The sequence below is a fragment of the Oncorhynchus masou genome, chromosome 9, assembly GCF_036934945.1.
Source record: "Oncorhynchus masou masou isolate Uvic2021 chromosome 9, UVic_Omas_1.1, whole genome shotgun sequence".
In the NCBI taxonomy this organism is placed as follows: Eukaryota; Metazoa; Chordata; class Actinopteri; order Salmoniformes; family Salmonidae; genus Oncorhynchus; species Oncorhynchus masou.
The window spans coordinates 66421379-66448979 of NC_088220.1; the positions used below are offsets into that span (position 1 = coordinate 66421379).

Sequence of the window (27601 nt, forward strand, 5' to 3'; positions counted from 1 at the left end):
ATCGATAGAGTCCTCACTCACCTATCAAAAACTCAGGCTTATTCCTTTCCAGGAGCAGAAGACTGGTAAGTTAACTTTTACTGTGTACATTTTTGTAGTTTGTGTGAGGGCTTTCACAATGGTGACTGGCTAGTTAAGTAGCTAGTTGCTGATGCTGGCTAGTTTCCTAATGTTTTTCTGGATACATTTTTTTTATAACTCGCCTACAGTATTTCCAATATGTCATTGGCTTTTACGCTATAATAATTTCTTGTTTGTGTTTCCCACTGTAGTTCCCGGTTTAAAGCTGTCCTTGCTGTGTCTCCTTGCTCCACCATTACGACTGATGTCAGCATTCAGGTGGCAAGTGGCTCGGCAGCATATTGTAAAGCATTATGGGAAACTGGAGTAGTTTGTGACAGAGGTGGTTTCCAGAGCTGCTGAGTTCCAGGCAGAGGACCTAACTCCTCCTGGGTCTGAGAGCAAGGGTTTGTGAGGTGGAAATGCAAAGGATTCTGAGAAAGTATGGGCAGCTACAACTAACAATAAGTATGTTTTCCCCTGGGGCTGCCTCTAACATGTCTACCTCATTTTTCAGCTGGTTCTGGAGTTGTGACACAGGGAGAGCACCGGTGACCTTGTCCATGTTAACAAAATCCATTTGTTAACAGAATACGCTATACACAAGAAGGTAAGTTAACTTATGCTTTAAGTTGAAGAAAATATAACATTTTTCAGCCTTATGTTGAGGTTCACTTCATGTCTGAAGTAATTTGTTTTGTTTGTGCATGCTTACTGACAGAGTAATGATGATGAGTTGGAGGCTACAGTCTAACTTTGTGGAGTTGGTCCAAACTCTGCTGGGAGACCCTTCTGAGAGGGAGCACTTCTTCAGGTGCGTATTTAATGCATCCTTAAGTGCATTTGTTTTTGGCACAGTAGTCACGTCAAAGCCAAGTGTTGCTATTATTGACATTGTTAATTGTCACATTAACAGGAGATGATTGCAGACTTTTCCACATGAAAAATGATCCCCGAAAGCCATGCTGAAGAAAATATTTGCCACCGGACTTATTGTGTGTTAAATTGTCTATTTTTCAGGAGGTATTCCCAGTACATTACGGCCCTCGGCATGACACAGCACTGCAGGTACTGGTGTGGGAGTTCCGGGAGACCCATGGGGCAGCGCACAATTGGCCCAGTGTCATCCGGGTTAGGGGAGGGTTTGGCCAGCAGGAATGTTCTTGTCTCATCACGCTCTAGCGACTCCAATGCACACTGACACAATCGCCAGGTGCACAGTGTTTCCTCCGACACATTGGTGCGCCTGGCGTCCTTCGCCTCACCCAAGTCCGTACGGGAGTTGCAGCAATGGGACAAGACTGACTACCAATTGGATACCACGAAATTGGGGAAAAAGAGATGGGGGAAAAAAATATAAAAAAGTATTGAGTGCTGATCACTGTTTAAAAAAAATGTTGGACTGAGGACTATGGTGAGCTGAAGGAAAACATCTACCCAATACGCAAGGCTCTGGCATGCAGAGAAGGAACAATACAAATTATACAGTGTTGAATTCAATGTAAAATCTAAAGCATTGAAAAACACTGAAATGTAATCGATTACAAATTTATGCAGCACCACCACCAGCATCATGGAAACCTGAAAAAGACTAAGTCTCCATCCAGAATTATGTATTTGATTTCTCGAATGATAATTCATTCATCTGGACTTCTTAAGCAATCTGGGCTCCTAATTTTGGCATTGCAGGTTTGAATAGTGACATGGCATCCCAGGTCCTTTCTCTCTGCACATTCTCTCATATTATGGTAAAACTCCACCAGCACATCAGGATTAAGCATGGCGGTGAAGACAGGAATCTTCTACGCTTTAAAGAATCTGGGACTGAAAGCACCATTCCTCAAGAAGCACAAAACTCCCCCAGCGTATCAGCACTAGGCACCAAAGGAAGAACTGGAAGCGCCTCAACTCTAAAGAATCTGGGAATGATAATTCCCGTCCCACACGCAGCACAAAACTACTTCACCAGCACATCAGGACTAGGCACCAAGGGGATGAATGGATGAAAGTGTCATCACTCTGAAGAATCTGGGACGGAAAACCTTCACTCAAGCACAAAAATGATCCCCTATAGACCCGATAACATGACTCTTTAAGTTGCCCTCATTGTGGGAATGTTTACCAAAACCTCAACTCCCTGGAAAAACGTAAGAATTCACACATTTCCATTCTTTTGTAACCAGTGTGAGAGAAGATTCTCGACCAGATTAGATCTCAAAAGACATCAACGAGCTCACACAGGGGAAAGACCATTCAAATGCTCTCACTGTGATGTGTGCATATTCACTCAAAATGCATGTACACACACTGTGGAGAGTCCCTACTCTTGCACCATTTGTGGGAAGACATCTGTTCAACATCTAGCTAGACGCATGCGGCTGCATAAAAACTATTTATGTAGCATCTGTGGTAAGGAATTCCTTAGCTCAGGAGAACTAATGCTGCATACATGATCACACACAGGAAAATGACCCTACACCTGTGAATGTTGTGGAAAGGGTTTCAAAGCAGCATGCCATGTTCAGATTCATGTACAAAGATTTCAAGTAGGGTAGTGTCCATACCCCTGCACCCTGTGCACAACACATTGTCATTCTCATGGAACATACAAGACATGTTAATTCACATGGGTGAGAAACCTCACCAGTGGTCCAAGTGTGGGAAGAGATTTTCTTTAAAGGAAACTGAAAACGCATCTTAATATTAAAAGGCATGGGATTTTAAGACATTCCAGACAGATCATATTAGTTATGCATAAAGTCTGGTAGATGGTGTTACTTCTTTCCCCCAGGTCCGGCGTTATGGGCCGGCCTTAGGGGCCTGGTAGATGGTGTTACTTCTTTCCCCCCCAGGTCCGGCGTTATGGGCCGGCCTTAGGGGCCTGGTAGATGGTGTTACTTCTTTCCCCCAGGTCCGGCGTTATGGGCCGGCCTTAGGGGCCTGGTAGATGGTGTTACTTCTTTCCCCCCAGGTCCGGCGTTATGGGCCGGCCTTAGGGGCCTGGTAGATGGTGTTACTTCTTTCCCCCAGGTCCGGCGTTATGGGCCGGCCTTAGGGGCCTGGTAGATGGTGTTACTTCTTTCCCCCAGGTCCGGCGTTATGGGCCGGCCTTAGGGGCCTGGTAGATGGTGTTACTTCTTTCCCCCAGGTCCGGCGTTATGGGCCGGCCTTAGGGGCCTGGTAGATGGTGTTACTTCTTTCCCCCCCAGGTCCGGCGTTATGGGCCGGCCTTAGGGGCATGGTAGATGGTGTTACTTCTTTCCCCCCCAGGTCCGGCGTTATGGGCCGGCCTTAGGGGCCTGGTAGATGGTGTTACTTCTTTCTCCCCAGGTCCGGCGTTATGGGCCGGCCTTAGGGGCCTGGTAGATGGTGTTACTTCTTTCCCCCCCAGGTCCGGCGTTATGGGCCGGCCTTAGGGGCCTGGCCTGGCCTACCGTAACCTTATTTCCCGTACAAATAAAATACAGAAATATGAATAATTTATTTTACCGAGACGCGCACCGACAGAAAGACTCAATCTAAGTTCAGGCACCCGAGCTTGCGAAACGGTGCCCCTCAATATGTGTAGACCTTGTATCTGATGCTGTCTGCACCAAAGGAGTATTGCATGTCATACTATTTCTGGCCAGACAGCATCAGATACATGGACTACATATAGAGGGGCACTGTTTTGCTCACTCGGATGCTTTCTCCAGTGATTTCGTTTCAGCAGAGAGGAAAATGCAAAGCGAGAGGGCTCACTTGCCAAAATCTGTCCAGAATAAGAACCAATTTATGCTTGATCTGAAAATGTGGTCAGCGGCACCTTATGGATGGTGTGACGTAATTGGGGAGCCTTCTGAGGCACGCAGAGACCAAATTTACCTCTACTGCACCCTGTGCGCATTTAAAAGTTTGTAACAATGCACAGAGCTACCTATAGGTCCGCATTGACATGATTGGTTGACAGTAGGTGAGGGCGGGAGGTCCTGTATAAACACCAACTCACTTTCTTGACAGCATCCCTCGCAAGGATTCCCTGACTTCTGCAGAGGCCGTGTCACAGTAAATGCTGCACAGCCAATGCAGACTCGAATTGACCATGCAGCGCCTTTTAGCCCAATGCGTTTCTATGGGCATAATATGCAGACTTAATCTTATCGCCTGCCTTCCAGCTTTTGGGACGAAGACTCCCATTGTTATAGCGAAGACATAACAAAACTGCAATCTTTTTTTGTAAGGGTGAGAATGTTTAATGTACAAACCGGGCGCCAGGGGGCACAAGTGTATTACCGGCTGGTCACATCAAGCCCAGATGATAGTGGAGATCCTTAGCGCCAACTAGCGGCTGTCCGGGCTAGGGAGAGTACCCGGTGGTAGCCGGCTAGTGACAGTGTCTAAGGTTAGCTTGTGACAGTGTCTAAGGTTCAGGAAAGGGTCCTGTGTGGAGGCCGGCTAGTCATGACTGTTTAACAGTCTGATGGTCTGGAGATTGTCACAGCGTTGAGGCACCTATAGTGTCTCCACCTTCTAGCTGGCTGAGGTGGCCTTCCTGTGACACTGGGTGCTATAGATGTCCTGGAGGGAAGGTGTGCCCCCGATGATGCGTTGGGCTGACCGCACCACCTTCTGGAGAGCCCTGCAGTTTTGGGCAGTGGTGATGCAGTCTGACAGAATGCTCTCGATGGTGCATCTGTAGAAGTTTGTGAGGGTCTTAGGGGCAAAGACAAATTTATTTAGCCTCCTGAGGTTGAAGAGGTGCTGTTGCACCTTCACCACAGTTGGTGTGGAGGGACCACTTCAGGTTCTCAGCGAAGTGCACGCTGAGGATCTTGAAGCTTTTGACCCTCTCCGCTGCGGCCCCTTCAATGTGGATGGGGGTGTGCTCGCTCTGCGGTCTCCTGTAGTCCACGATCAGGTCCTGGCACCACTCGGCCAGTGTTCTCACCTTCTCCCTGTCGGCTGTCTCTGTTGGTAATCAGGCCGACCATTGTTGTTGTCAGAAAACCTGATTGAGTTGTAGACGTGCGTGGGCTAAGCAAACACCCCTGTGGGGCTCCCACAGAAACATACTTTACAGACACACGTGGTGTTGTTGCCTACCTTCACCACCTGCGGTCGGCCCATCAGCAAGTCTAAGACCCAGTTGCACAGAGAGGGGTTCAGACCCAAGGCACTGAGCGTACTGATGAGCTTGGAGGGTACTATGGTGTTGAAGGCTGAGCTGTAGTCAATGAACCAGGTGTGATAGGGCAGAATGCAGTGCAATGGCGATTGTTTTGTCTGTGGATCTGTTGGGGCGGTATGCAAATTGTAGTGGGTCTAGGCTGTCGGCTAAGGTAGAGGTGATATGATCCTTAACGGGCCTCTCAAAGCACTTCATGATGACAGAAATTAGTCGTACAGGGAGATAGTCATTTAGGTTAGTTACCTTCACTTTCTAGGGTACAGGAACAAGGGTGAACACCTTTAAGCAAGTAGGGACAACATATCGGGATAGGGAGAGATTGAATATATCTGTAAACACTCCAGCCAGCTGGTCTGCACATGCTCTAAGGACGTATTTAGGATTGTCAAGACTGCAGCGACCCAAGACCGTTCTCTCTACTGCACAGTAATCAGTACCGATGCGCCAAGTCTGGAACCAACAGGACCCTGAACAGCTTCTACCCCCAAGCCATAAGACTGCTAAGTAGTTATCCAAATACATGACCAAAAGTATGTGGACACCTGCTCGTTGAACGTCTCATTCCAAAATCATGGGCATTAATATGGAGTTGGTCACACAGATCTTGACAAACCATTTCTGTATGGGACTCGCTTTGTGCACAGGGCCATTGCCATGCTGAAACAGGAAAGGGCCTTCCCTAAACCGTTGCCACAAAGTTGGAAGAACAGAATCGTCTAGAATGTCATTGTGTGCTGTAACATTGTTTCCCATCACTGGAACTCAGGGGCCTAGACAGAACCATGAAAAACAGCCCCAGACAATTATTCTTCCACCACCAAAGTTTACAGTTGGCACTATGCATTGGGGCAGGTAGCGTTCTCCTGGCATCCACCAAACCCATATTTGTCCGTTGGACTGTCAGATGGTGAAGCGTGATTCATCACTCCAGAGAACACGTTTTCACTGCTCCATAGTCCAGTGGCGGTGAGTTTTACACCACTCCAGCTGACGCTTGATATTGCGTATGGTGATCTTAGGCGTGTGTGTGGCTGCTCGGCCATGGAAACCCATTTCATGAAGTTCCCAAACAACAGTTATTGTGCTGATGTTGCTTCCAGAGGCAGTCTGGAACTCGTTAGTGAGTTTGGCAACCAAGGACAGACAATTTCTTACGTGCTACAGCACTCTGCTGGCCCATTCTGTGAGTTTGTGTGGCCTACCACTTCCCAACTGAGCGGTTACCTGCTCCTTTCCACTTCACAATAACAGCACGTACAGTTGACCGGGGCAGCTCAAGCAGGGCAGAAATTGACCAACTGACTTGCTGGAAAGGTGGCATCCTATGACGGTGCCACGTTGAAAAGCATGGAGCTCTTCAGTAAGGTAATTCTACTGCCAATGTTTGTCTATGGCGATTGCATGGCTGTGTGCTCGATTTTATACACCTGTCAGCAACAGGTGTGGCTGAAATACCAGAATCCACTAATTTAATCCACTACTTTTGTATATATAGTGTAGCTACCCATACTATCGGCATTGACCCATTTTGCGCTGACTCTTCACATACAGTGCTGGTACGATTTATCATCTTTCCTGTTGCCTAGTCACTTTATCCCTATCTATATGTACATACAGTGCCTTCAGACTAATCACACCCCTTGACCTTTTCACATTTTGCTGTGTTACAGCCTGAATTTAAAATGGATTAAATTGAGACTGTGTCACTGGCTCACACACAATACCCGATAATGTCAAAGTGGAATTATGTTTAGACATTTTTACAAGTGAAAAAAAAAGTATTCAACCACTTTATGGCAATCCTAAATAAGTTTAAGAGTAAAAATGTGCTTAAGTCACAGAAGTTGCATGATCACTGTGTGCAATTAGTTTAACCTGATTTTTTGAATGACTACTGCCTATCTGTACCCCACACATACAATTATCTGTAAGGTCCCTCAGTCGAGCAGTGAATTAAATAGAGTCAACCACAAATACCAGGGAGGTTTTGCAATGCCTCACAAAGAAGGGCACATATTGGTAGATGGGTAAAAATAATAATTTAAAAAAAGCAGACATTGAATATCCCTTTCAGCAAGGTGAATATATTAATTACACTTTGGATGGTGTATCAATACACCCAGTCACTACAAAGATACAGGCATACTTCCTAACTCAGTTGCTGGAGAGGATGGAAACCGCTTAGGGATCTTACTATGAGACCAATGGTGACTTTAAAACAGTTAGAGTTCAATGGTGGTGATAGAAAACTGAGGATGGATCAAAATCATTGTAGTTACTCCACAATACTAACCTAAATGACCGAGTGAAAATAAGGAAGCCTGTACAGAATACAAATATTCCAATAAGGCACTAAAGTAAAATTACAAAAAATGTGGCAAATAAATCAACTTTATGTCCTGAATGCAAAGTGTTGTTTGGGGCAAATCCAACACATCACTGAGTAACACTTCATCTTTTCAAGCATGGTGGTGGTGCATCATGTTGTGGTTTTGCTTGTCATCTGCAAGGACAGGGCCGTTTTTTTTTGGGGGGGGGGGGGGGGGTGAAAAGAAACTGAATAGAGCTAAGCACATGCAAAATCCGAGAGGAAAACCTGGTTCAGTCTACTTTCCAACAGACACTGGGAGACAAATTCACCCTTCAGCAGGACAATAACCGAAAACACAAGGCCAAATATACACTGGAGTTGCTTACCTTGCCACATCATACGGACCAAATTTCTGTATTTTGAAAGTTCCATACCTTAAACTTGATTGCTGACATTCAGAACATTGTAGGACTATATCAATGGACTAATGAAACGAATGCCAAAAGATCATTTTGGGGGACAGTTGTCCTTTAACATGCTTGAATTTCTTACCTTTGCTAAGTGTAGAATTGTTATAAACTAAGATTAGTGGCAGTGGAGATACTTCGATCACTGTGAGATATACAGTTGAAGTCGGAAGTTTACATACACCTTAGCCAAATACATTTAAACTAAGTTTTTCACAATTCCTGACATTTAATCCTCGTAAAAATTCCCTGTCTTAGGTCAGTTAGAATCACCACGTTGTTTTAAGAATGTGAAATGTCAGAATAATAGTAGAGGATGGTTTATTTCAGCTTTTATTTCTTTCATCACATTCCCAGTGGGTCAGAAGTTTACATACACTCAATTGCCTTTAAATTGTTTAACTTGGGTCAAACGTTGCGGGTAGCCTTCCACAATAAGTTGGGTGAATAATGGCCCATCCCTCCTGACAAGAGCTGGTGTAGTCAGGTTTGTAGGCCTCCTTGCTCACACTTTTTCAGCTCTGCCAACAGATTTTCTATAGGACTGAGGTCAGGGCTTTGTGATGGCCACTCCAATACCTTGATTTTGTTGTCCTTAAGCCATTTTGCCACAACTTTGGAAGTATGTTTGGGGTCATTGTCCATTTGGAAGACCCATTTGCTTTAACTTCCTGACTGATGTCTTGATGTTGCTTCAATATATATCCACATAATTTTCCTCCCTCATGATGCCATCTATTTTGTGAAGTGCACCAGTCCCTCCCGCAGCAAAACACCCCCACACTGCCACCCCCGCGCTTCATTGTTGGGATGGTGTTCTTCGGCTTGCAAGCGTCCCACTTTTTCCTCCAAACATAACAATGGTCATTATGCCCAAACAGTTCTATTTTTCTTTCATCAGACTTCTCCAAAAAGTACAATCTCTGTCCCCATGTGCAGTTGCAAACATTAGTCTGGCTTTTTAATGGCGGTTTTGGAGCAGTGGCTTTTTCCTTGCTGAGTGGCCTTTCAGGATATGTCGATATAGGACTCGTTTTACTGTGGATATAGATACTTTTGTACCCGTTTCCTCCAGCATCTTCACAAGGTCCTTTGCTGTTGTTCTGGGATTGATTTGCACTTTTCGCACAAGTATTTATCTCTAGGAGTCTGAGCGGTATGATGCCTGCGCGGTCCCAAAGTTTTATACTTGCGTGCTATAGTTTGTAAAGATGAACTTGGTACGTTAAGGCATTTGGAAATTGCTCCCAAAGATGAACCAGACTTGTGGAGGGCTACATTTATCCCCATGAGGCCTTGGCTGATTTCTTTTCATTTTCCCATGATGGCAAGCAAAGAGGCATTGAGTTTGAAGGTAGGCCTTGAAATACATCCACAGGTATACCTCCAATTGACGTCAATTTGCCTATCAGAAGCTTCTAAAGCCATGACAATTTTCTGGAATTTTCCAAGCTGATTAAAGGCACAGTCAACTTAGTGGATGTAAACTTCTGAGCCACTGGTGATACAATTCCCTGCATCACAATTCACTGTAAGTGAAATAATCTTACTTGCGTCATCCACTAAGTAGATGTCCTAACTGACTTGGCAAAACTATAGTTTGTTAACAAGAAATTAGTGGTTGAAAAGAGTTAATGACTCCAACCTAAGTATGTAAACTTCCGACTAACTGTAAGCCTACTATAACTATATAGTAGTCATTTACCCAAGTGAATAAAATAGTGCAATATTAACTTGGTTATAGTGTTAGGCTATTCTAATCACGATGCTTTGGACAGAAAAGCGGCCAGTTATTACCTGCACAGAGACGATATTAAATGGAACTCAATTTTTCTAGAAAAAGATCATGGTTACTTAAGATTCTTAATTTTAGTTTAATATAAAATCACTAGTGAAGGAAACATACTTTACACACACAACACCAAGTCTGCATCTACACATTCAGCCCAATTCTGATTTTTTTCCCCCCACGAATTGGTCTTTTGACCCATCAGACCAGCTCTGAAAAAGGGCCAATATGAAAAAATCTGATGTGATTGGTGAGAAGACCAATTAGTGAAATAAAGATCAGAATTGGGCTGCCAGTGTACAAGATGGATCATTTAAAGGTTAGACAGTCAAACATTGACCAAGGAAAGGGTTGTTTTCTTGAAATTATTGATACAAGATTGGGAAACCATTCTTAACATTACAGTCCTTGCATGGAATCAAAGTGCTCTCCATCTAGCATTTCTACAATAATTACTATACAGTTCATACATCATATGTATAATTAGTTAGGTCCAAGGGTATAGGACACACCCTACAAGCAGACAGTACAAATCTAATCTGAGGACATGGCCCACTAGACCACAGATGCCAAACTCCTAAAAGGCATTATGGGTTAACCATAGGCACTGTGACACTTAATCATGGCTTGTTCAATTCCTGGAGAGTAGGTAGGTAATGTTTGGAGATTCCCATCTCACTCAAACTGCTATAACTCAACCCATCACTCATCATAATGCAGTGAAGACAGAAACTTATCCACATCCAAGTCATCAGGGAAGGAATCCATTAGTTTCTGCTGTTTCTGAGGAGAAACAAATAATAATAGAGACAGTCATTTTAATGTGCTTTCTCACTTATACCAGCAAACAAACAGTGTACATTTAATTCACGGTCATTATGTCATGTCTACGATTGGGTAGATGCAATTACATTCAATTTTTAACCTTAGGAAAGATTAGGATACACAGCTTGAACAGAACATTTTGTATGTTTTGCACACCTCTGCTTTCTTCTTACTACCAGATGAACCGGAGAGATCTTTCTTTGCGGGCAGGCTGGCCAGGGGCTCGGGCTGCTTGCGCTTCTTGCTCTTGGCAGCTACAGTGGCCACTGTTCCAGTCCCCTCCTGGCGCAAGCTGTCTTTCAGTGGGGTGCCTGTCCTGGCGATGGCAGCTCGGGATAGGATCATCAGTGTGTGGGCCGCCATGTTGATGCTGTTTTCACTCCCTGCCTCACTGGCTGGGCTGCAGGAGGGAAGGTCCGGGGTGGCGGGAGGGACCAGGGGCCTGGGGGTGCCCTCTCCATCCCTGCCTAGCCTCTGACGTGCAGGGGTCCTGGGGCAGTCTAGAGTTTCCTGGAGACGGCCAGGGGTCAGAGGAAGAGGCAGGTCCGGACAGCCCATGCCTGGCCTCTTAGAAGGGGTGGAGGGAGGGTTTAGACCCTGGATGTCGTGGAGCATTTCGGCCGCCTGCTTGGTCAGCGGGCTGGTCTTAGAGGGGGTTTTGCTGGAGCTAGCCTGGGGACAGGGATTTGTGAGCCCACTGGGGCCTGGCTGAACTCTCTTGGTGCTGGTGTGGGCTGCTGCTCTCGCCTGCCTCCCTCCAGCTCATTCTCCTTATTGGCAGTGACATGAGGGGGGTCCTGAGAAGATGTCATTTTCTCGGTCTGTCCCTCCCACTCCTTGGCAGGAGATTTTTCAGTAGACTCTTGTCTACTTGTGTCCTCCTTTTCTTTCCTGCTCCCTGATCTCAGTCTGTGATCAGAGGAAGAAGACCTGGGGCTCTGGGCATCCTTAGATTCTGTTCCACAATCATCCTTCTGGTCTGCTGATTGTGATCTCTTTCTGGACTCTGACTGTGAGGCATCAGTCTTACTGCTACCAGCACTCTGAAATCTACTGGTACTTGCAGTTTGACCATTTTGATCTGCGTCCCTCTTTGAAGGGGTCTTTTTCACAGCTTCTTTCTGATTTTGTTCAGTGGAGGATTTCTCGGTCTCTGTTCCAGTCCATGATGTTTGAGTGTTGTCTGTGCATCTTACAGTCTCTATTCTCCTTTTTGGCCTGCTGCTACCCAAGATAGCAGAATTTGCTGAGGCCAATTTAGTTCTCTCTTTCTCCAACTGTTGGACAGAAGGTGATACAGGAGTAGGTGTTGCTTTGGAGGAGAAAGCAGTTTTTCTGGTCTGAGTGGCAGTTTTACTAGCAGACCCATCAAAGCAAAGCATCCTTCTATGGCTGGGGCTCAAACCAACTGCTACCTTCTGCTGCCCTGTGCTTTCAGAGGATTGCCCCTGAACCTGCTTTGTAATCATATTCGATCCAGAAGCTCCCATTTTGTCTGAAATGCACACGCAAGCAACAACATTTGTGAACAAAACAACAGTAAACAGACCATGACATTATATATAACTGAACACTAATCCTTACCTGAGACTGTGGTGTCCTTGGGTGCCAGTTTAGGCTTGGTTTTCACTGCTGCTGGCTGCTTTGCTGAAACAGGGCTAGGCATGGCTATCAACTGTAACAGACAAATGATCACTAGATGTACATGTTACTGTAGCTAAGGTAGCCTATCAGTCAAAGAAAAGAGATTAAATGCAAATATGTAAAACAGTTTTTATTGTGCTTACCTGATTAGGAACTATTGAGAACTGTCCTGCATTATTCTGCCCAACAACAGATACAGGAACCACCATGTGTTGCAGCATGGGCTGAACTGGTGAAGATATAATGAGTCTAGATCCTGGAAGGATATAAACTGGTTAGACATTTCCCTCCAAAACAGCATGGCAAATTAAGAGTGATGACAAATGGGTAATTCCACAGTAAGGGAGTTGCGTTTGAGACTTAAGTATGACAAACAAAAGCTATTGATTTCAAAGTTGAACAAACCTTACAACTTCATGCACAAGTACTACTTTTAACAATTTACACAGAATAAAAAAAAATATATAACATTTACTGAAAGAACTGGGCAGATGCAAAGTTTGGTAACAGAAAAAAAAAAAGTGTCCGTGTTTTAATTATATTAAGTTTTAACGATGACTGCAGAAAGAATGATGTGTCAACTATGTAATTTATATATTTTGGCTATTGAACTAAAGTAATTGAAGTGGATTTACACCCTGAAACATAATTGCAGTAACGGAATTTCATCATGGATCCCCGATCTGTACTACACAGTAATGCGTAATTATGAATACCATTCCCTTCATGGTGATGTATCCTAAATGGGTACACAAAGGTGTAATGCCACATCCTCCTTTGCATATTTGGGTATTGTTCTCCATACTGGCTATTATTTTTAATAAGCTCTGTCCCCAAACAAGAATTTTGTTGTTTCAAATCTGAACCAATAATAGACGTCTATGTTTCACAAGTTTGGACATCAAAGCACAGCACAGTAGAGCTCAGTAGAGTACAGTAAAGCACTGAACTATACTCTACTTTTCCTAACTGTACTGTTCAAACTTGTTAACCAAACTGTGTTTTGTGACTACTATGATTTCCCATTGTAGCTGTTGGGTTCTGAGAATCTGAAATATACTTATTCATGTCACTGAGGTAGCGAGGGTAATGTATAACGTTTACATTATAGCAGGTATCCTATTGAAATATTGAGTGCTTAAGGTTACCTCCATTATCCTCCCTCTTCATGAGGAAGATAAATTAGAAAAGATCTTAAAGACGTGGGTTTTTGGTAATGAAATTTCAAGGCACAAGGCCATGTTTCTTAAATGTACAGAAAGCAGAACAATTTCTCCAAAACTACATACAAGTGTTGATATAAGTTGGCAGGGGTCATTTCTTTAACATTGTGTTTTGATGTATTTCTAATAGTTATTCTGGTAGATGTCTTCTAAGACTCCTTTTACATCTGTTTGACCAGAAATCAAAGCATTTGCGTATTCCTAATTTTTAGGATGGAAAATGGTCAGAAATTGTAAACTTCATTTTGAAATGCAACTGTGAACTTCATATGTTGGTACTCATTGGTCCTTTTACATGGAAATTACCTATAGCTTTATGAAGTACAAAATATTAAAGCTGCAATATGTAACTCTCTGGGCGACCTGACCAAATTCACATAGAAATGTGTGTTATAGATCTGTCAATCTGATTGAATGCAAGTCTAAGAAGCTTCCCGTTCTTAAGTTTAGTTTGAGTCTTACTTTCGGTTTTGTACACAAGCTTCCAACAGCTGAAAATATATAATAATATAATATTTTTAGTTATGGAAAATGTATTTCACAGCAGTTTAGATGGTACAATGATTCATTACACTATACTTGCTTTTATACTATTAGACTTTTTGCATAGTGCATCTTTAAGTATTTAAACTCTGTCTTACCAGGGGAATAGCGGGGTGGAGTGGCCAGAGCATATGAGGTCGGGGGTACTGTCGGTACCTGTGGGGCGCCACTGGGTAACATCACCTTGTTGGATTGGTGGTTTGTGGCTGCTGTGTCTGTCACTAAGATGTAGCTGTTGGTGGATGTGGCTGAATCAAAGGGCAGCTGAATGTAGTAGCCTGGTTGTGTCAATGCAGATGACGTCCCTGCCAATGCTGCCACCTCCCCTGCTTTCTCACTAAGAGGAGTCTCTGCTGGCTGGAGGACTTCTGTCCTCTGTAAACTGGTCACCGCCTGCACCGTCTCCTCCTGAGCCATGGGGGCGCCACTGAGGGCCGAGGCCTTAGCAGGTGACTTGGTGGGGGAGGAGAGGAAGATGGTGGGGATCCTGTCCCCAGTGATGCTGGACACAGCCTGGTTCAGGGCTGAGTCACAGGAGGGCTCCCCTTGCTCATCACTGATGATGATCTTCAGGGCTACAATCTTACTGGGGTCAACTTCCTTGCCTGTGGGGTTGGGGTTTGGGATGAAGGTTGGGGCAGCAGGAGTGGTTGATGTTTTAACTGTTGATGGGACAGCCATAGAGGGTATGGTCTGTGGTAGAGGTTGGGAAATTTCTACACTGCTGGGAGGGGTCATATTCCTGTGAGACAGGTTAGAGGCCTGTATGGGAGCCTTGTTTGACTGATCCAGCGCTGGCATGGAATTAGACAGGCCAGGTGAAGAGTTAAGAAGTGATGCTTGGTTATCCATCACTTGTCCATCATCAACCCCCACGGGGTTCTCATTGTCCAATATGTTTTTGACAGCAGAGACCATACTGGTTTCAGATGAAGCTGCATTGCATGCTGACACCGGATTATTTGTTCCACTCTCCTGTCTGACTGGCTCAAAGAGATCTGGGAGAGCTATATTGTGAAGGGGAGAAGTATTCAGAGGCTCATCTATATCCACGCCTGATCCATCCTGATCAAAGATGAAGCCGGAGTCAACAGTATCAGAGTCCTTGGCGGCAGAAAAGGTAGCAACAGTAAGTTTATCGATATGTGCTGACGGTTGAGTTGAGCTAGCTCCCCTTCTCGACCCTCTGGTACTAGGTCCAGGAGTTGTTGAGCTAGCTCCCCTTCTTGACCCTCTGGTACTGGGTCCAGGAGTTGTTGAGCTAGCTCCCCTTCTCGACCCTCTGGTACTGGGTCCAGGAGTTGTTGAGCAAGCTCCCTTTCTCGACCCTCTGGTACTGGGTCCAGGAGTTGTTGAGTTAGCTCCCCTTCTCGACCCTCTGGTACTGGGTCCAGGAGTTGCATTTGAAGTGCTTGAAACATGAGGTGCAGATTTCCTTGTTTTCTTACTCTTGGGCTCTTGACTAGACTTTGTCGCTCTAGTTGTTGTTTCTTGCCCTTGTGTCGAATTTTCAGGCCCAGTGCCTGAGAAATGAGAGAAAAATCCCATTGTCAGAAAGATCTGATGAAGCAGCAATATTGTTTAGTATATGATTCAATCAGATCATGAGGACTTTGTCCATACCTGAATCTCCAGTCTCAGGAGAGCCATCAATACATCTCGTCTCAGTCTCACCATTCTCTGTGGTGGTATTGCTCACATTCCCAGCTCCTTGTTCAGTATCCTCACTGGTTTTGCTTTTGCCTTAATGCAAAGAATTAAGAGATTTAGTGGAAGAATGTGATTTTATATAATCTTAGTCAAACATTAAATCAACAGGCCCACTTCATGCATTGGAGCAACAAAATCCTGCACATGATTAAATCGTCAGCAAAGTTGAAAATGTTTACCGTAATCAAAGAGGTCAAAGAGAGCCTGGAAGGCTGGGTCGGACTCTGTCTGCTCCAATATGTCTTGTATAACATCATTAGACATATGGATTTCCCCCTGCACAGAGTAAATGTCAGGAGAAAGCACATATCCACACTATGCACTAAAGACTGACAATGTTCCCTAAGGTCAAGTGGATAAATTAGGAATAGCAAGTCTGTGAGAACATGACATTACCTGCAAGCCCAGAATTTCATCTATGGACTGGTCAGGCTCCATGGTGCTGCATGATGCCTTTAAAGCCTGTGGACTGCCATCACTACAAGTAGAGAGAAAGAAACACATGTACAGGTAAGAAATATCTACTCAACATCCAAATGTAATTTAGTCAGTACTGTTCAAATGTTACAAAAGAAGATGTACTTTAATTATTACCTTGCTAGGATTTTGTTGATGTTTTCAGCAAGCTTCTCTTGTAAGGACTTGTCATTTAGAATCCTCTCTCGTGCATTTTGTATCACCATTTGCTGCAAAGATAAACAATTCAATGAATCAACAGGTTAGGAGTTTTCAAATGCAACATATTTATAGAAAAACAGTATTAACTTTGTTTTGTACTCACAGGGAAATTCTCTGTGACTGTCTCTTCACTCTGGGGCTCAGCTGTCAGGCTACTGGCCGCCATGTTGGTTCTTCCAGTCCCACCAGATCCACTGAAGCCCCCACCTCTCCTCCTGGGGGAGTCACTGGGAAGATTACTCGTCATAACGCAATCTACTAGGGATGGGCATCTTTCATTTTCAAGATGATTCGATACGCATCTAGATACATGGGCTTCAAAACATTACAGGAACAATAAGTTTTACTCTGAAACTATTTGGTGCAATTCGGTTTGATTCGATACACTAACATTTCTTGCAGAAACATATTCAAATTATGCTGCTGATGGGAGCTCATGAGCTGGGCCACTCTGAGCTGACTTCGGTGTGTGTGGTGTGTAAATTATGCATGTCTATGGTGTATGTACTATGTAGGCACCTGAGCTGAATCATAAAGGAGGCTTCTACCATCCCACTACCAGATTGGGGCGGGGCGGGGGGCAGCAATGTAGCCTGTTTTCATGTCTCCGTCACCCACTAATTAAATTGTAATTTAATAATGTATCAATATTTATAATTTACAAACTAGCTATGACATAGCCAATGAATATATAGCAACAACTTTGGATTTCACCCCCCATCTTAAAATCAAATGGTTTTGAATTATCTTCTTTCGCATCGGCCATGTAGTCTGTCTCGCAAAAATGATTGCTGTCCTCATTATGAAATTATCAACTTTGCTCTGTATATCGGGGCGACAGGTAGCCCAGTGGTTATAGCATTGGGCCAGTAACCAAAAGGTTGCTGGTTTGAATACCTGAGCCGACAAGGTAAAAAAAAAAAAAAAAAAAAAAACGCATCTGTCAATGTGCCCTTGACCACAATTTGCTCCAGGAGCAAAAGTATTCACATCCCTTTGCTATGACACTCCAAATTGAGCTCAGAGATACATCAAATTTCCTTTGATCATCCTCGAGATGTCACTACAACTTGATTGGAGTCCACTTGTGGACAATTCAATTGTTTGGGCATGATTTAGAAAGAAAGACCTGTCTATATAAGGTCCCACAGTCCATGTCAGAGCAGAAACTATACCATGAAGTCCAAGGAACTGTCAGGAGATTTCCGAGATAGAATTGTGATGAGGAATATATCTGAGGAAGGGTATAAAGCAATTTCAAGAATGTTGAAAGTTTTCAAGAGCAGTGGTCTCAATCATTGGGAAATGGATAAAATATGTAACTACGCAGACTCTACCTCAGACTGGGGGCGAAGATTTACATTCAGGACAATGATCCCAAGCATACAGCAAAAGCAACGTGGGAATGTGAAAGTCCTCGAGTCGCCCAGCCAAAGCCCAAACTTGAATCCCATTGAAAATCTGTGTAAAGACTTGAAGATTGCTGTTCACCACCATGCCCCATCTAATTTAAGAGTTTGAGAAAATCTGCAGGAAAGCATGGGAGAAAATCCCCCAATCCAGATGTCCAAAGCTGATACAGACCTACCCAAGACAACTCAAAAATGTAATGGCCGCCAAAGATTGACTCAGGGGTGTAAATACTTTTGTAAATGAGCTCTATGTTTTCCATTTTCAGAAAATTTGCAAACATTTTTAAAACATGTTTTCACTTTGTCATTATAGGGCATTGTGTATTCATGGGTGAGACAAACAATTTTTTTCCATTTTGAATTCAGGCTGTAACACCAAAGAGGTGGAATAAGTCAAGGGGTTTGAATACTTTCTGAAGGCACTGTAACTGTGTTGAGAGTCATTGATCTACAAGGAGAGGATGCATTTGTTGTCAACAAAGATGAGAGGTATTTCCCGAAGTTAGAAACAATGTAATATGAGTAACACACAAAAAAAAAGTGTGAACCGCCAATTCGTAATGTTTAAATACATTTTCTGACCGATGCATGCTGTATTTGGCTTATTTGGGGTCCACGGACTGATACAGTTTTATCTCTAAACATTTTAATAATGGACCAATGTGTATAGTTGAATCGTTACACCACCAGAATCTACACACGGGTAAGAAGAACTTTTAAGAACCTACAAATGGATGACAATGACCATCTCACCATTTGCGACGCCCTGGGGATAATGGTCCTGGTGTTAACCGGTTGTCTGGAACCATTATTTGCAAAGGTGACTCTCCTGTAATAAAAAAAACAAATGTTGATTATTCAATGAAGCTTTATTGACAACTTTTCCTCCAAGTTGGTATTAATGTCCATAATATTTACAGTAATCGATGGTTAAAATGAGATGTGATAGACATACACCCACTGTAACAACCTTCCCCAGTACACTGCTGCTCATGGACGTGTTTACTTACGGTTCACATTGATGAGTAGACGTCCTCCATCTTGGATCTGGGGCGATGTGCTGCAGATGGGGGAGGGTCTGGTCAGCTGGGAGCTGTAGCAGACTGGGGTTGCGTGTCCCAAGATGCTCTGAGGGGTATCGAGGGGGCTGGAAAAGCCCTGGGCCAACAGAGGGGCTGACGATGACAGAAACCCAGAGCTGGGGGACTGCGTTGATGACAAGGCTTTCTGTCGCCCCCTCATGTTCACGATCCCATTACGTGTGCGGACTGCAGAGGAAATAGGTTTATTAATCACGTCATACAGCAGGGTTCCCCAATAGGCAGCCAGTGGGTGAATTCATTCGGCCCACCATGTTTTCTGAGCAGAAAATATAATTGCTTGGACATAAAGGATTGTAAAGTCAACAAGAAATTTGTATTCCCAAACATAAATAAGGAGAAATATTGGATCGTATACCAATGTAATGAAGGTTGAAAATTATTACGTTTTTATCAAATACCTGGTTTAGGATTCTAACGGTCAATTTGCAGTGTACACAACAATTAGCTTTTTGTGTGATGTAACCTTTATAGTTATGCTGCCATATAGCCAGCAGTCTGCCTCCTGTTTAGTCAATGTTTGCAATGACCATGAAAAAGAGCATTCAATCGCTAGACTGCTGTTTTGTGAACAAGTGGCAGCGTCATGAATGACTGAGCAGGAACTGAAAGGAGGTAGGCTAGTGGATCCTGCATGCGCAGAAATCTTTGTATTTTTTGCAAAAGCAAGTCCGACTCCAGAAAATCTGGAACCACAGCCACTCCAAATGATTCTTTACTATGTTCCATGTCCGCTCCGGCTCAAGGGGAAAAAAACGTCCCGTGGCTGAATGTAATTAGGGACTCCTGCCATACAGCCATGGAGTTCTGCATTCTGCATAACTGTTTAAGCCACACAACATTACAAAGAGACAATGAAATCCAAGTTCATAGGTCGTACTAAGATCATAACCATTTAACTTGCAAGAACATTTAATAAAACACTTACGTCTTTGATTCTGGCTAACAGCTGGGGAGTTCTGCATAGACCTAAGGAAAGAAAGAAGTTGAATTGAAGACGTCAGTAAGTGCACTATGACTGAGTGACACCATCAAACAGCAATCTGTTGGTGAGTTTCTTACTTTATTTGATTGAGTGTGAAATCAAGCTTTTTCCACAATGATGTCATCATGACAGGTATCTGAGTCTCTTCACTGGTCTCTAAGCAGAAATAGCAAGGGGGGGGGGGGGTTACAACCAATAATACAATACATACACGTGAAAGTCCTGTACTCATTTACTGAAAGTGGTAGAGGTCAGAAGTTATGCTTACCTTTAGCTTTGACAGCAACATATTCATTCAAAATGGTTGTCAGGTTTTTCCCGAAGAGGGACTGCAATGGGAGTACACATGGATTAGCTACCTAGCTAAGTAATCCACTAAAGAACTTACTGTAGCTATATATTGTCATTACAATGACAGAGTTGAACACAGCTATATGTAGTCTGAACTGACAACATACTTACAAACACACAAGCAGGAATAGTTCCATCATCTGAGCTGTGTTCTGCGTACTCCTTCAAATTGGGGCTTTCGCGAATGAATGCCTGGCTTGTATTACACAGTCCCTCTTGTTGCAGGTATCCTGTAAAAACAGTGTACAAGAGAGTATCTGAATTGGAGGCTCAGCTTGTCAAAATCATCTAGATTTTTGCTTACTACAGTGCAGCCCTCCTTGCAATATCATCAGCAGGATAGCAATCTAACATTAGTTAGCTTCATGCTACTGCCATAGCTCTCTCTCTCTTTCAGTTGTTAGGTTAGCTAGCAACACAAACAGGACCCAGTTCAGATTTACCTAAAACGAGACGCGCCATGTCAGACGGAAGCAACATGGCTGCAATGTTGAATTATTGCAACAATTACAAATTACATTCTCTGTCAAATCAGGTAAGAATACATTTAATCTCGAATAAAGCAAGTACATTTGTCAAAACATCCAGTGTGTTGTGTAAGCAACGTCCTACGAGTTGTGAAAAGGCGGGGAACTCGAGCACATGTCACCCGGAATTTCCATAATATTTAGCGGATGTGCATTATGGGAAATGGTGTTTAAATGGTGAGTGTCCACTTTCAGTTTTTTAGCAAATTTCAAGTTACTTCCACAAAGTTACATATAAGCTGATGTCAGTTTGTCATTGGAGTTTGTTTTGCTGATTATTATTACAGTCAATGGACTCACTTTTGCCACCACCAGAAAAACTAGACACTTGTGCGATTTCTCTGTGACCCGGTTGTGATATATTTTTCAAAATCCCTTCTATCTTTGGTGGAAGTTTCACTTTATATGAGGAGAATAAACATCAAGGTATGAAATAACCGAACATCAATATCAAATGTGATGGGTTTGACATCTTTTAAAATTGATTATTTTGGTGTTATGTGTGAATTCAATACCATGCTTGCTATTATTGCAAGCTAACTGCAGCAGCTTTAGCTAGTTAGCTAGCAAGCTATTTTTCATCAACCAGGAGTATTAATTGTGAATTAGTATGATTTGTTATGAAGCTAGGCTTGCTACACTCTTTCCAAAGCGATTAAATTGTTGACACTTGTGTTTGATCAATGCATCATGTCTGTTTAATTTGTCAAACTTGTCATCAACATCATGCTTCATACATGTCATTATCATTTGTTTTTAGAGATGCATGCCACCCCAAATCTGTTGATGGAACCTGATACACGACCCTAGAGCATCATGAGCATGGTCCTTCACGAGCTGCTTGTCTGCTGCAGAGGTTTAGAGAATGACAAAGCAACGGAGAGAAAGGTAATGTATGTCACTCATAAAATCAGTGCATTGAATCAATAGGCCTATTTCAACATCTGTACACAGAATATTCTGTTCTTGTATCCAGAAAGAGGCTGATCGCTTCAGACAGCTCATCCGGTCTCCTGACACAGTGGAGGAGCTGGATCGCATTTCTGGAACCAGAGCTGCTAAAAGTTCCAAGCAGCTCACCTGGAATGCAGTCTTCAGGTACTATTGCTTCATACACTTGTATTACACAATTCCCACTATTTGGGGACTAATAGGCTGACCACACCGCTCACACACGCGACGTGAGCATTGCAAAATCAATGTAGAAATCCATGTTATTCAATTATTGCACTCACACTGCTCGCGCGCGTCTGCTTTGCCAAGGGCTAAAATAGAAATCAGTTCTATTTCTGACGCAGATCGCGCTGCAAGTCCTGCCTCTTCCATCTCTTCATTGGTTTATAGAAGCACGTGCCATCTCCTCATTGGTTATACCCACATGGGTGATTGAAAGACAAAATGTTTTGCCGGTCGTCATGTTAATACTATGAAAGTTTATATGCCAATCACCATATAAGTTCAACGATGAAAAGGCCTGGAAGGAGGAGAGAACTAGAAACGATTCGGTTGACCGTTTTATGTGTGGATTAATTGTCGGAGTAGAAGACCTTGTGCATTTCAGGTAAAATAACAACTCAATGTTTATATCCCAGGACAAATTAGCTAGCAACAGCTAGCTAGCTAAATAGGACAAAAAGCTAGCAAGTGCAAGCTAACTAGCTAAATTGGCATAAATGTTTAATGCTTTTCGACCTGTCCAAATTAATGTAATTGGTTCAATGTTTGTTTTGATATTTTAACCTGCGTGTCGTGATCGCGTTTGATGTAGGGGGACAAAATATATTTATGCACGATAGCGCATGATGGCGCACGCGCACAGCCGGTTTGGCTTCCGTGTAAAGGTGTAGCCAGGGTACTATTTTTTTGAGTAAGTCCATCGCTTTGCGTTCTCACTGTTTGCGTTCTCACGGTTTGCATTCTCACTGCCTTTCTTTCAGGTTTCTGCAGAAGTATCTGCAGAAAGAGACTGAGCTGCTCCAGTCAGGGAAAGCCAACGTGTCAGCCACCACACAGGCCAACCGTCAGAAGAAGATGCAGGAGATCAGCAGCCTGGTCAAATACTTCATCCGCTGTGCCAACAAGAGTAAGGGTTTGGAGAATCATATAACAGATAAGATCATAGACCTGTAGAGTCTAATGTCCATGTAACAGTACTCTTCTTGCGTTGTGTACATTCATCGACACGGACTCCAACTTGGAGCACTAGGTCTTGGAGATGTATTCTGATACACTGCATCTTGTGTGATGATCTAATAATATTTACAAAAAATGGATATAAAAAATATATATTTTGACCACCTAATAGATGAAACTAAAAGGTAAAGCTGCGTATACCGAAGATGCAGACCCTGCTTTAAAACAGTCACTAAATATTCCAGTTGTTATACTATTCTCCATGAGAATTAGAGTGAAAAGTGGTTGATCAATATCCCTCATAGGTAAAAATGTCTGTTACATGTTAATTACACTCAACTACTTTAAAACAACCACGTAATAAAATAAACCACCATAAGAGACTTTATCATATTCGTCACATTACCATCTTGTAACCTCTAATCATGGTCACAATGTCAAAACAAATAAAATGTCAATACCATTGACCCTCTGTATTCACATATTAACCTTCAAGAGCTAACTTTCTGCAGATTCATAATCTTAGTCAGTCTTGACACTGGTTTAAATAATCTTCCTACCTAATACGACCCAGAGTACCTTCAACTGCATAAAGAGTGACAGTGTTGTGTACTGTTGCAATCGTGAGTCTGTAAACACAGTCAGTGCGTAACTGATCAGGTAAGGAATGGTCCGAGTTTGGTAGGTCAGTACAGATATTGTAAGCAGACTGGTCAATTATCTCACTCACTACACTGTTACGGTCTAGGTCAGATTCTTGAAGACTCTCTGATCAAGGCAGATCTTCCAGCTGCAGTGCATCTTCCATAGAATCCAAAGGTGGAATGTCCTGAGCATCCAAGGATCGCACATCACCCTCCAAGCTTGGGTCACCTGTTCCTTCAGATGGCAACTCCGACATCCACACTTTTGTTCTCTACTCAGCATCCTCATCACCACGGCAGTTCCATGGCAGCTGAGACCACAAAGCGGTCCTCAGACTCTGTTAATCTAGACATCTGTTCCATCATCAACCGCAGCATGGTGAAGAGGAAGAAAGTTGACTAGCATTATCAGGTTGCGATGTACCATATTCTCCTGTCCAGTGGAGCTGTTCTGAATATTAAAGGTGTGACTGTCAGCATTCAACCCAGTGACAAGATAGACAGTATCCTCCCAAAGGTCAGCGAGCTTCTGCTTTCCGGCTCCCCCTTGTTAGCCAGCAACACTCGATCACCAATCTCCACGGGTGCTCCTCTGACTCTTCTGTCGTACAGGTCAACATGCCTCTTTAACTGCTTAGCTGCAGATTCCTGTACTGTATTCATGACTTCTTTCAGATATCTCCTCAAGGGCTGAACAAACTGGTCATAGCCGACAACTTCTGGGTTCTCTTACAGAGCCAAAGACTGTCAACAGGCAGTCTTGGTGTCCTCCCAAAAATTAACAGTAAAGGGACAAAGCCTGTGGTCTCGTACAATTTGTACACAAACGTAAGGGACTTCAGCGCCCGAGGCCATCTGTGCTTTGCTCTCGTTGGCAGGCCCCGGATCAAGTTTCCCAACATCCTATTCATCCTTTCGCAAGTCCCGTTCCCCATCGGAAGGTACGGCATGGTGTGAGACTTCTGAACACCTGCAACCCTCAAGAGTTCTGCTATTAAAGCGCTCTAAATTGGCTCCTTGGTCCGAGTGTATACGGCGAGGCATCCCGTAGTCACAGAAATACTTGTTCCACAACCGATAAGCAACAGACTTAGCAGACTGGTTCAGACATAATAAGGAATGAGACAACTTTGTAAAGTGGCCAGTAACAACACATCCAGGGACTTGTTTGAAGAATTTTCTGCAGACCAAAAGTCGATGCACACTAGTTTGAGAGGCTCAGTTGTTATTATGCTCTCCAGAGGAGCTCTGACTTCCGGATCAGGAGTCTTGCTCGCGATGCATCTCCTGCAGCACAACATATATTCCTTTACCTCCCTCTCCAGGCCATGCCAGAAAAACTTCTGTCTTGTCAGGTAGACTGTTCTCTGTTGTCACTGGTGGCCAGCTTCATCATGGTCACCCTTCAACACCATCGCTTTCATGGAGGCTGGAACAACATACAGATACATTTCTCTTTGTAACCACATTCTTCGAAACATGATACAGTACACCCATCTTCATGGTCAACTTGTCCCAACTTCTGAGAAGACAAAAAACCTCAACACTCATGGGCACGGTCTCTCCAGGATGGTCTTCTCCCCCTCTCCACAAAGAAGATCGCTGCTTACTCATCAGTAGATTGTGTGGCAGGACATTGACATTTGTCTGCTCTGATGGCATTACAGCCTGCGGAAGCTGTGGCAACAGCAGTACATGTGAGCCCACATCACCATCCCAGCACCTGTGTGAATGAACCGCAGCAACTTCTTGTCTTGATAAGGCACCAGATGGGGGGGTCAACAGTAGCCTGGCAGCTAATAACCACCTCGTTGGTGTCAGAGGCTTTGTCAAAGGGGTGGTTGGACCAGCAAAACACACCTTGCACTCTGTCTGTGCGCACAGCGTTAGCTTCAGCCAGTAAGGTCTCGTACCGAATCCTTGTCAGTCTATGGAGTGCGTATGAAGAGCTCTCTGCTCAAAGCATCTGCAACAAAAAAATTTGGCCCAGGGATGTCAAACTCATACGGTGCCAGCTTGGCGACCCATCTCTGTTCATAAGCATCGAGCTTTGCTTTGGTCAGGATGTATGTCAAGGGATTATTATCCGTCAATACAGCGAACTGCTGACTCCGTAACCAGTGGTGGAACTTGTCACAGAACTTGAGCCTGTGCGCAGGATACCTTGACTGCACATAACTGAGGGTCTTGCTCGCGAAGGCTATAGGTTTCGCTGTAGCTTCTTGTTCCTGTACCTGAGACAGCACAGCACCTAAGCCGTTGCTGAGAGTAGAAAGTGTCTGTCGAAGTTGGGGTAGGACCAACAAAATCTGGTCCAGTCAGGCTTGCTTTAGCTGTAATAAGGCCTGTCTGCATTCTGCTGTCCGGTTGGCAGCAGTCAACTTCCTGACATGTGAGTGTCACTTCTTTTTCCAGCGTGGAGCCTTGTATTCAGTTGTCCATCCAAAGAGAGGCTTTGTGATGGTCGAGGAACCATCAATGAACTGTTGGTAATACACCACTGTCCCAATGAATGACCTCAATGTCAGTGCTATCTTACATCAGAACAGCTTCTGTCACTCCTGTAATGGTCCTCGCCTTCTCAGGGTCTGTAGCTACACCATCCGCACTAATGATATGCCCCAGAAACTTCACAGACCTCTGTATAAAGTGAAACTGTTTTGGCGCCAACTTCAGGTTCTGAGTCTTGAGACGCTCAAAAACCATTTCCAGGAGTTGTATAGCCAGATCTTCAGTGGGCGCATAGACCAAGACATCATCAAGGTAACACAGCAGGCCAAAAAAGTTCTGATCCTCAAAGATGTTTAGTAGCATCCTCATAAAGGTTGCAGGACTATTACATAACCCATGTGGCATGCGGTTGTATTCGTACAATCCAAATGGTGACGTAAAAGCTGTGAATCTTCGGTCATCCTCATGCACATCCACATTGTAGTAGCCATTGTCGAGAAAAAGGCATTTCCACCTAAAGCAGCCAGTGAGTTAGCCTGGTGAGGGAGTGGGTGGGCATCTTTGATGGTGAGTGCATTGATCAGACGAAAATCAGCACAGAGTCTCAGGTCTCCAGACTTCTTCCAGACAAGGACAAGGGTGAGGCGAACTCACTACTGGACTTCCTTATGATTTCACGTTATTCCATCTTATTCAACGCTTGCTTAAGCTTCTCATAATGATTTGGTGAAAGGCATCAGTGTGGCATCCGAAAGGGTTTCTCACCACTCACTTTTCCACAATCCAACTTGTGCCTGGAAAAGATGGACTGGTACTCAGTTATGAGCTGGATGAGTTTCTTCTTACCAGCAGAAGACACTTGACAGGAGTCAACATCAATGTCAGTCAAACCTAAGTCACGTAAGACCCCAGGACTGTTTGAACTGTCAGGTCCGTCAGTATCATCAACTCGGTTGGAACCGTCATCAGGCAGAGTCAAATCATCTTAGCAGTCAGTGAGTATGTCAGCCATTCTCTGCACGTGGTGCTGTAAAGCTGCTGGTGAATCATCATTCACACAGTCAAAAGTCCTCTAGATCCATGTAAGGAAAGATATCGGCTAAAGTGGTGTTTTGTCTCAATGTCTTCTGAGAAGGGTTTATCACTTTAACAGGGAGCCACCCATCCCCCCGCAACATATCTGCCATCCTCCCTACCAGGATTGACCTTGGTGTTGACCTTGAACTGCTGGGCTCAATGAGAACAGCACTGCCAGCTGATAGATTCTGAGTTTCGTGGTCTGCCTAAGACTAAGTGTTCCTGCATAGGCTCTAGAGTCACAGCCCCTTTCAGTCTCAAAGTTCCAACTTTGTCAGGTACTTCACTGTCTCTCCATCTCTCCACATAACCATCATGTTGATTAGTTTACTCTCCTCACCCCCGTCACACACAGGAGTATAAACCCTCTTCCAGAAATCTCCATTAGTCTTCAGGTGGCGAATTAAGTGCTTTAGGAGATTTCTGCCCAAGATGAGGTCATCACTCCGGCCCTCAACCACCAGTGTAGACACAGCAAAACTACAGGCGTACATCTCCAGCTCA

The 27601-nt window shown here is 43.9% G+C and overlaps 2 protein-coding genes and 1 long non-coding RNA gene across 5 annotated transcripts in view; 2 read left to right on the forward strand and 1 right to left on the reverse strand.

The window, feature by feature from the left end:
• The first annotated feature begins 590 nt into the window (after positions 1-590).
• On the forward strand, positions 591-16608 carry LOC135546507 (uncharacterized). Its single transcript, XR_010456588.1, has 5 exons — positions 591-670; positions 782-874; positions 1081-2207; positions 16087-16249; positions 16523-16608. It is a non-coding gene; the product is annotated as an uncharacterized LOC135546507 (long non-coding RNA).
• On the reverse strand, positions 10471-20887 carry LOC135546506 (protein NPAT-like). Its single transcript, XM_064974994.1, is given in 18 exon segments — positions 10471-10577; positions 10776-11287; positions 11290-12114; positions 12204-12294; positions 12407-12519; positions 14128-15552; positions 15653-15772; positions 15919-16015; positions 16136-16217; positions 16334-16425; positions 16521-16632; positions 18583-18658; positions 18840-19097; positions 19858-19898; positions 19992-20070; positions 20183-20243; positions 20377-20495; positions 20709-20887. Coding segments are annotated over 18 exon segments (4221 nt in total). The 5' UTR covers positions 20746-20887; the 3' UTR covers positions 10471-10496.
• A 237-nt stretch (positions 20888-21124) lies between these two features.
• The window catches only part of atm (ATM serine/threonine kinase), a 38690-nt gene continuing 32213 nt past the window's right edge, over positions 21125-27601 (forward strand). For all 3 annotated transcript variants that reach the window (XM_064974995.1, XM_064974997.1, XM_064974996.1), the window contains exons 1-4: positions 21125-21218; positions 21553-21680; positions 21769-21890; positions 22730-22875. In XM_064974995.1, coding sequence (XP_064831067.1) covers positions 21609-21680; positions 21769-21890; positions 22730-22875 — 340 coding nt within the window. In that variant the 5' untranslated portion in view covers positions 21125-21218; positions 21553-21608. The remainder of the gene's footprint in view (positions 21219-21552; positions 21681-21768; positions 21891-22729; positions 22876-27601) is intronic.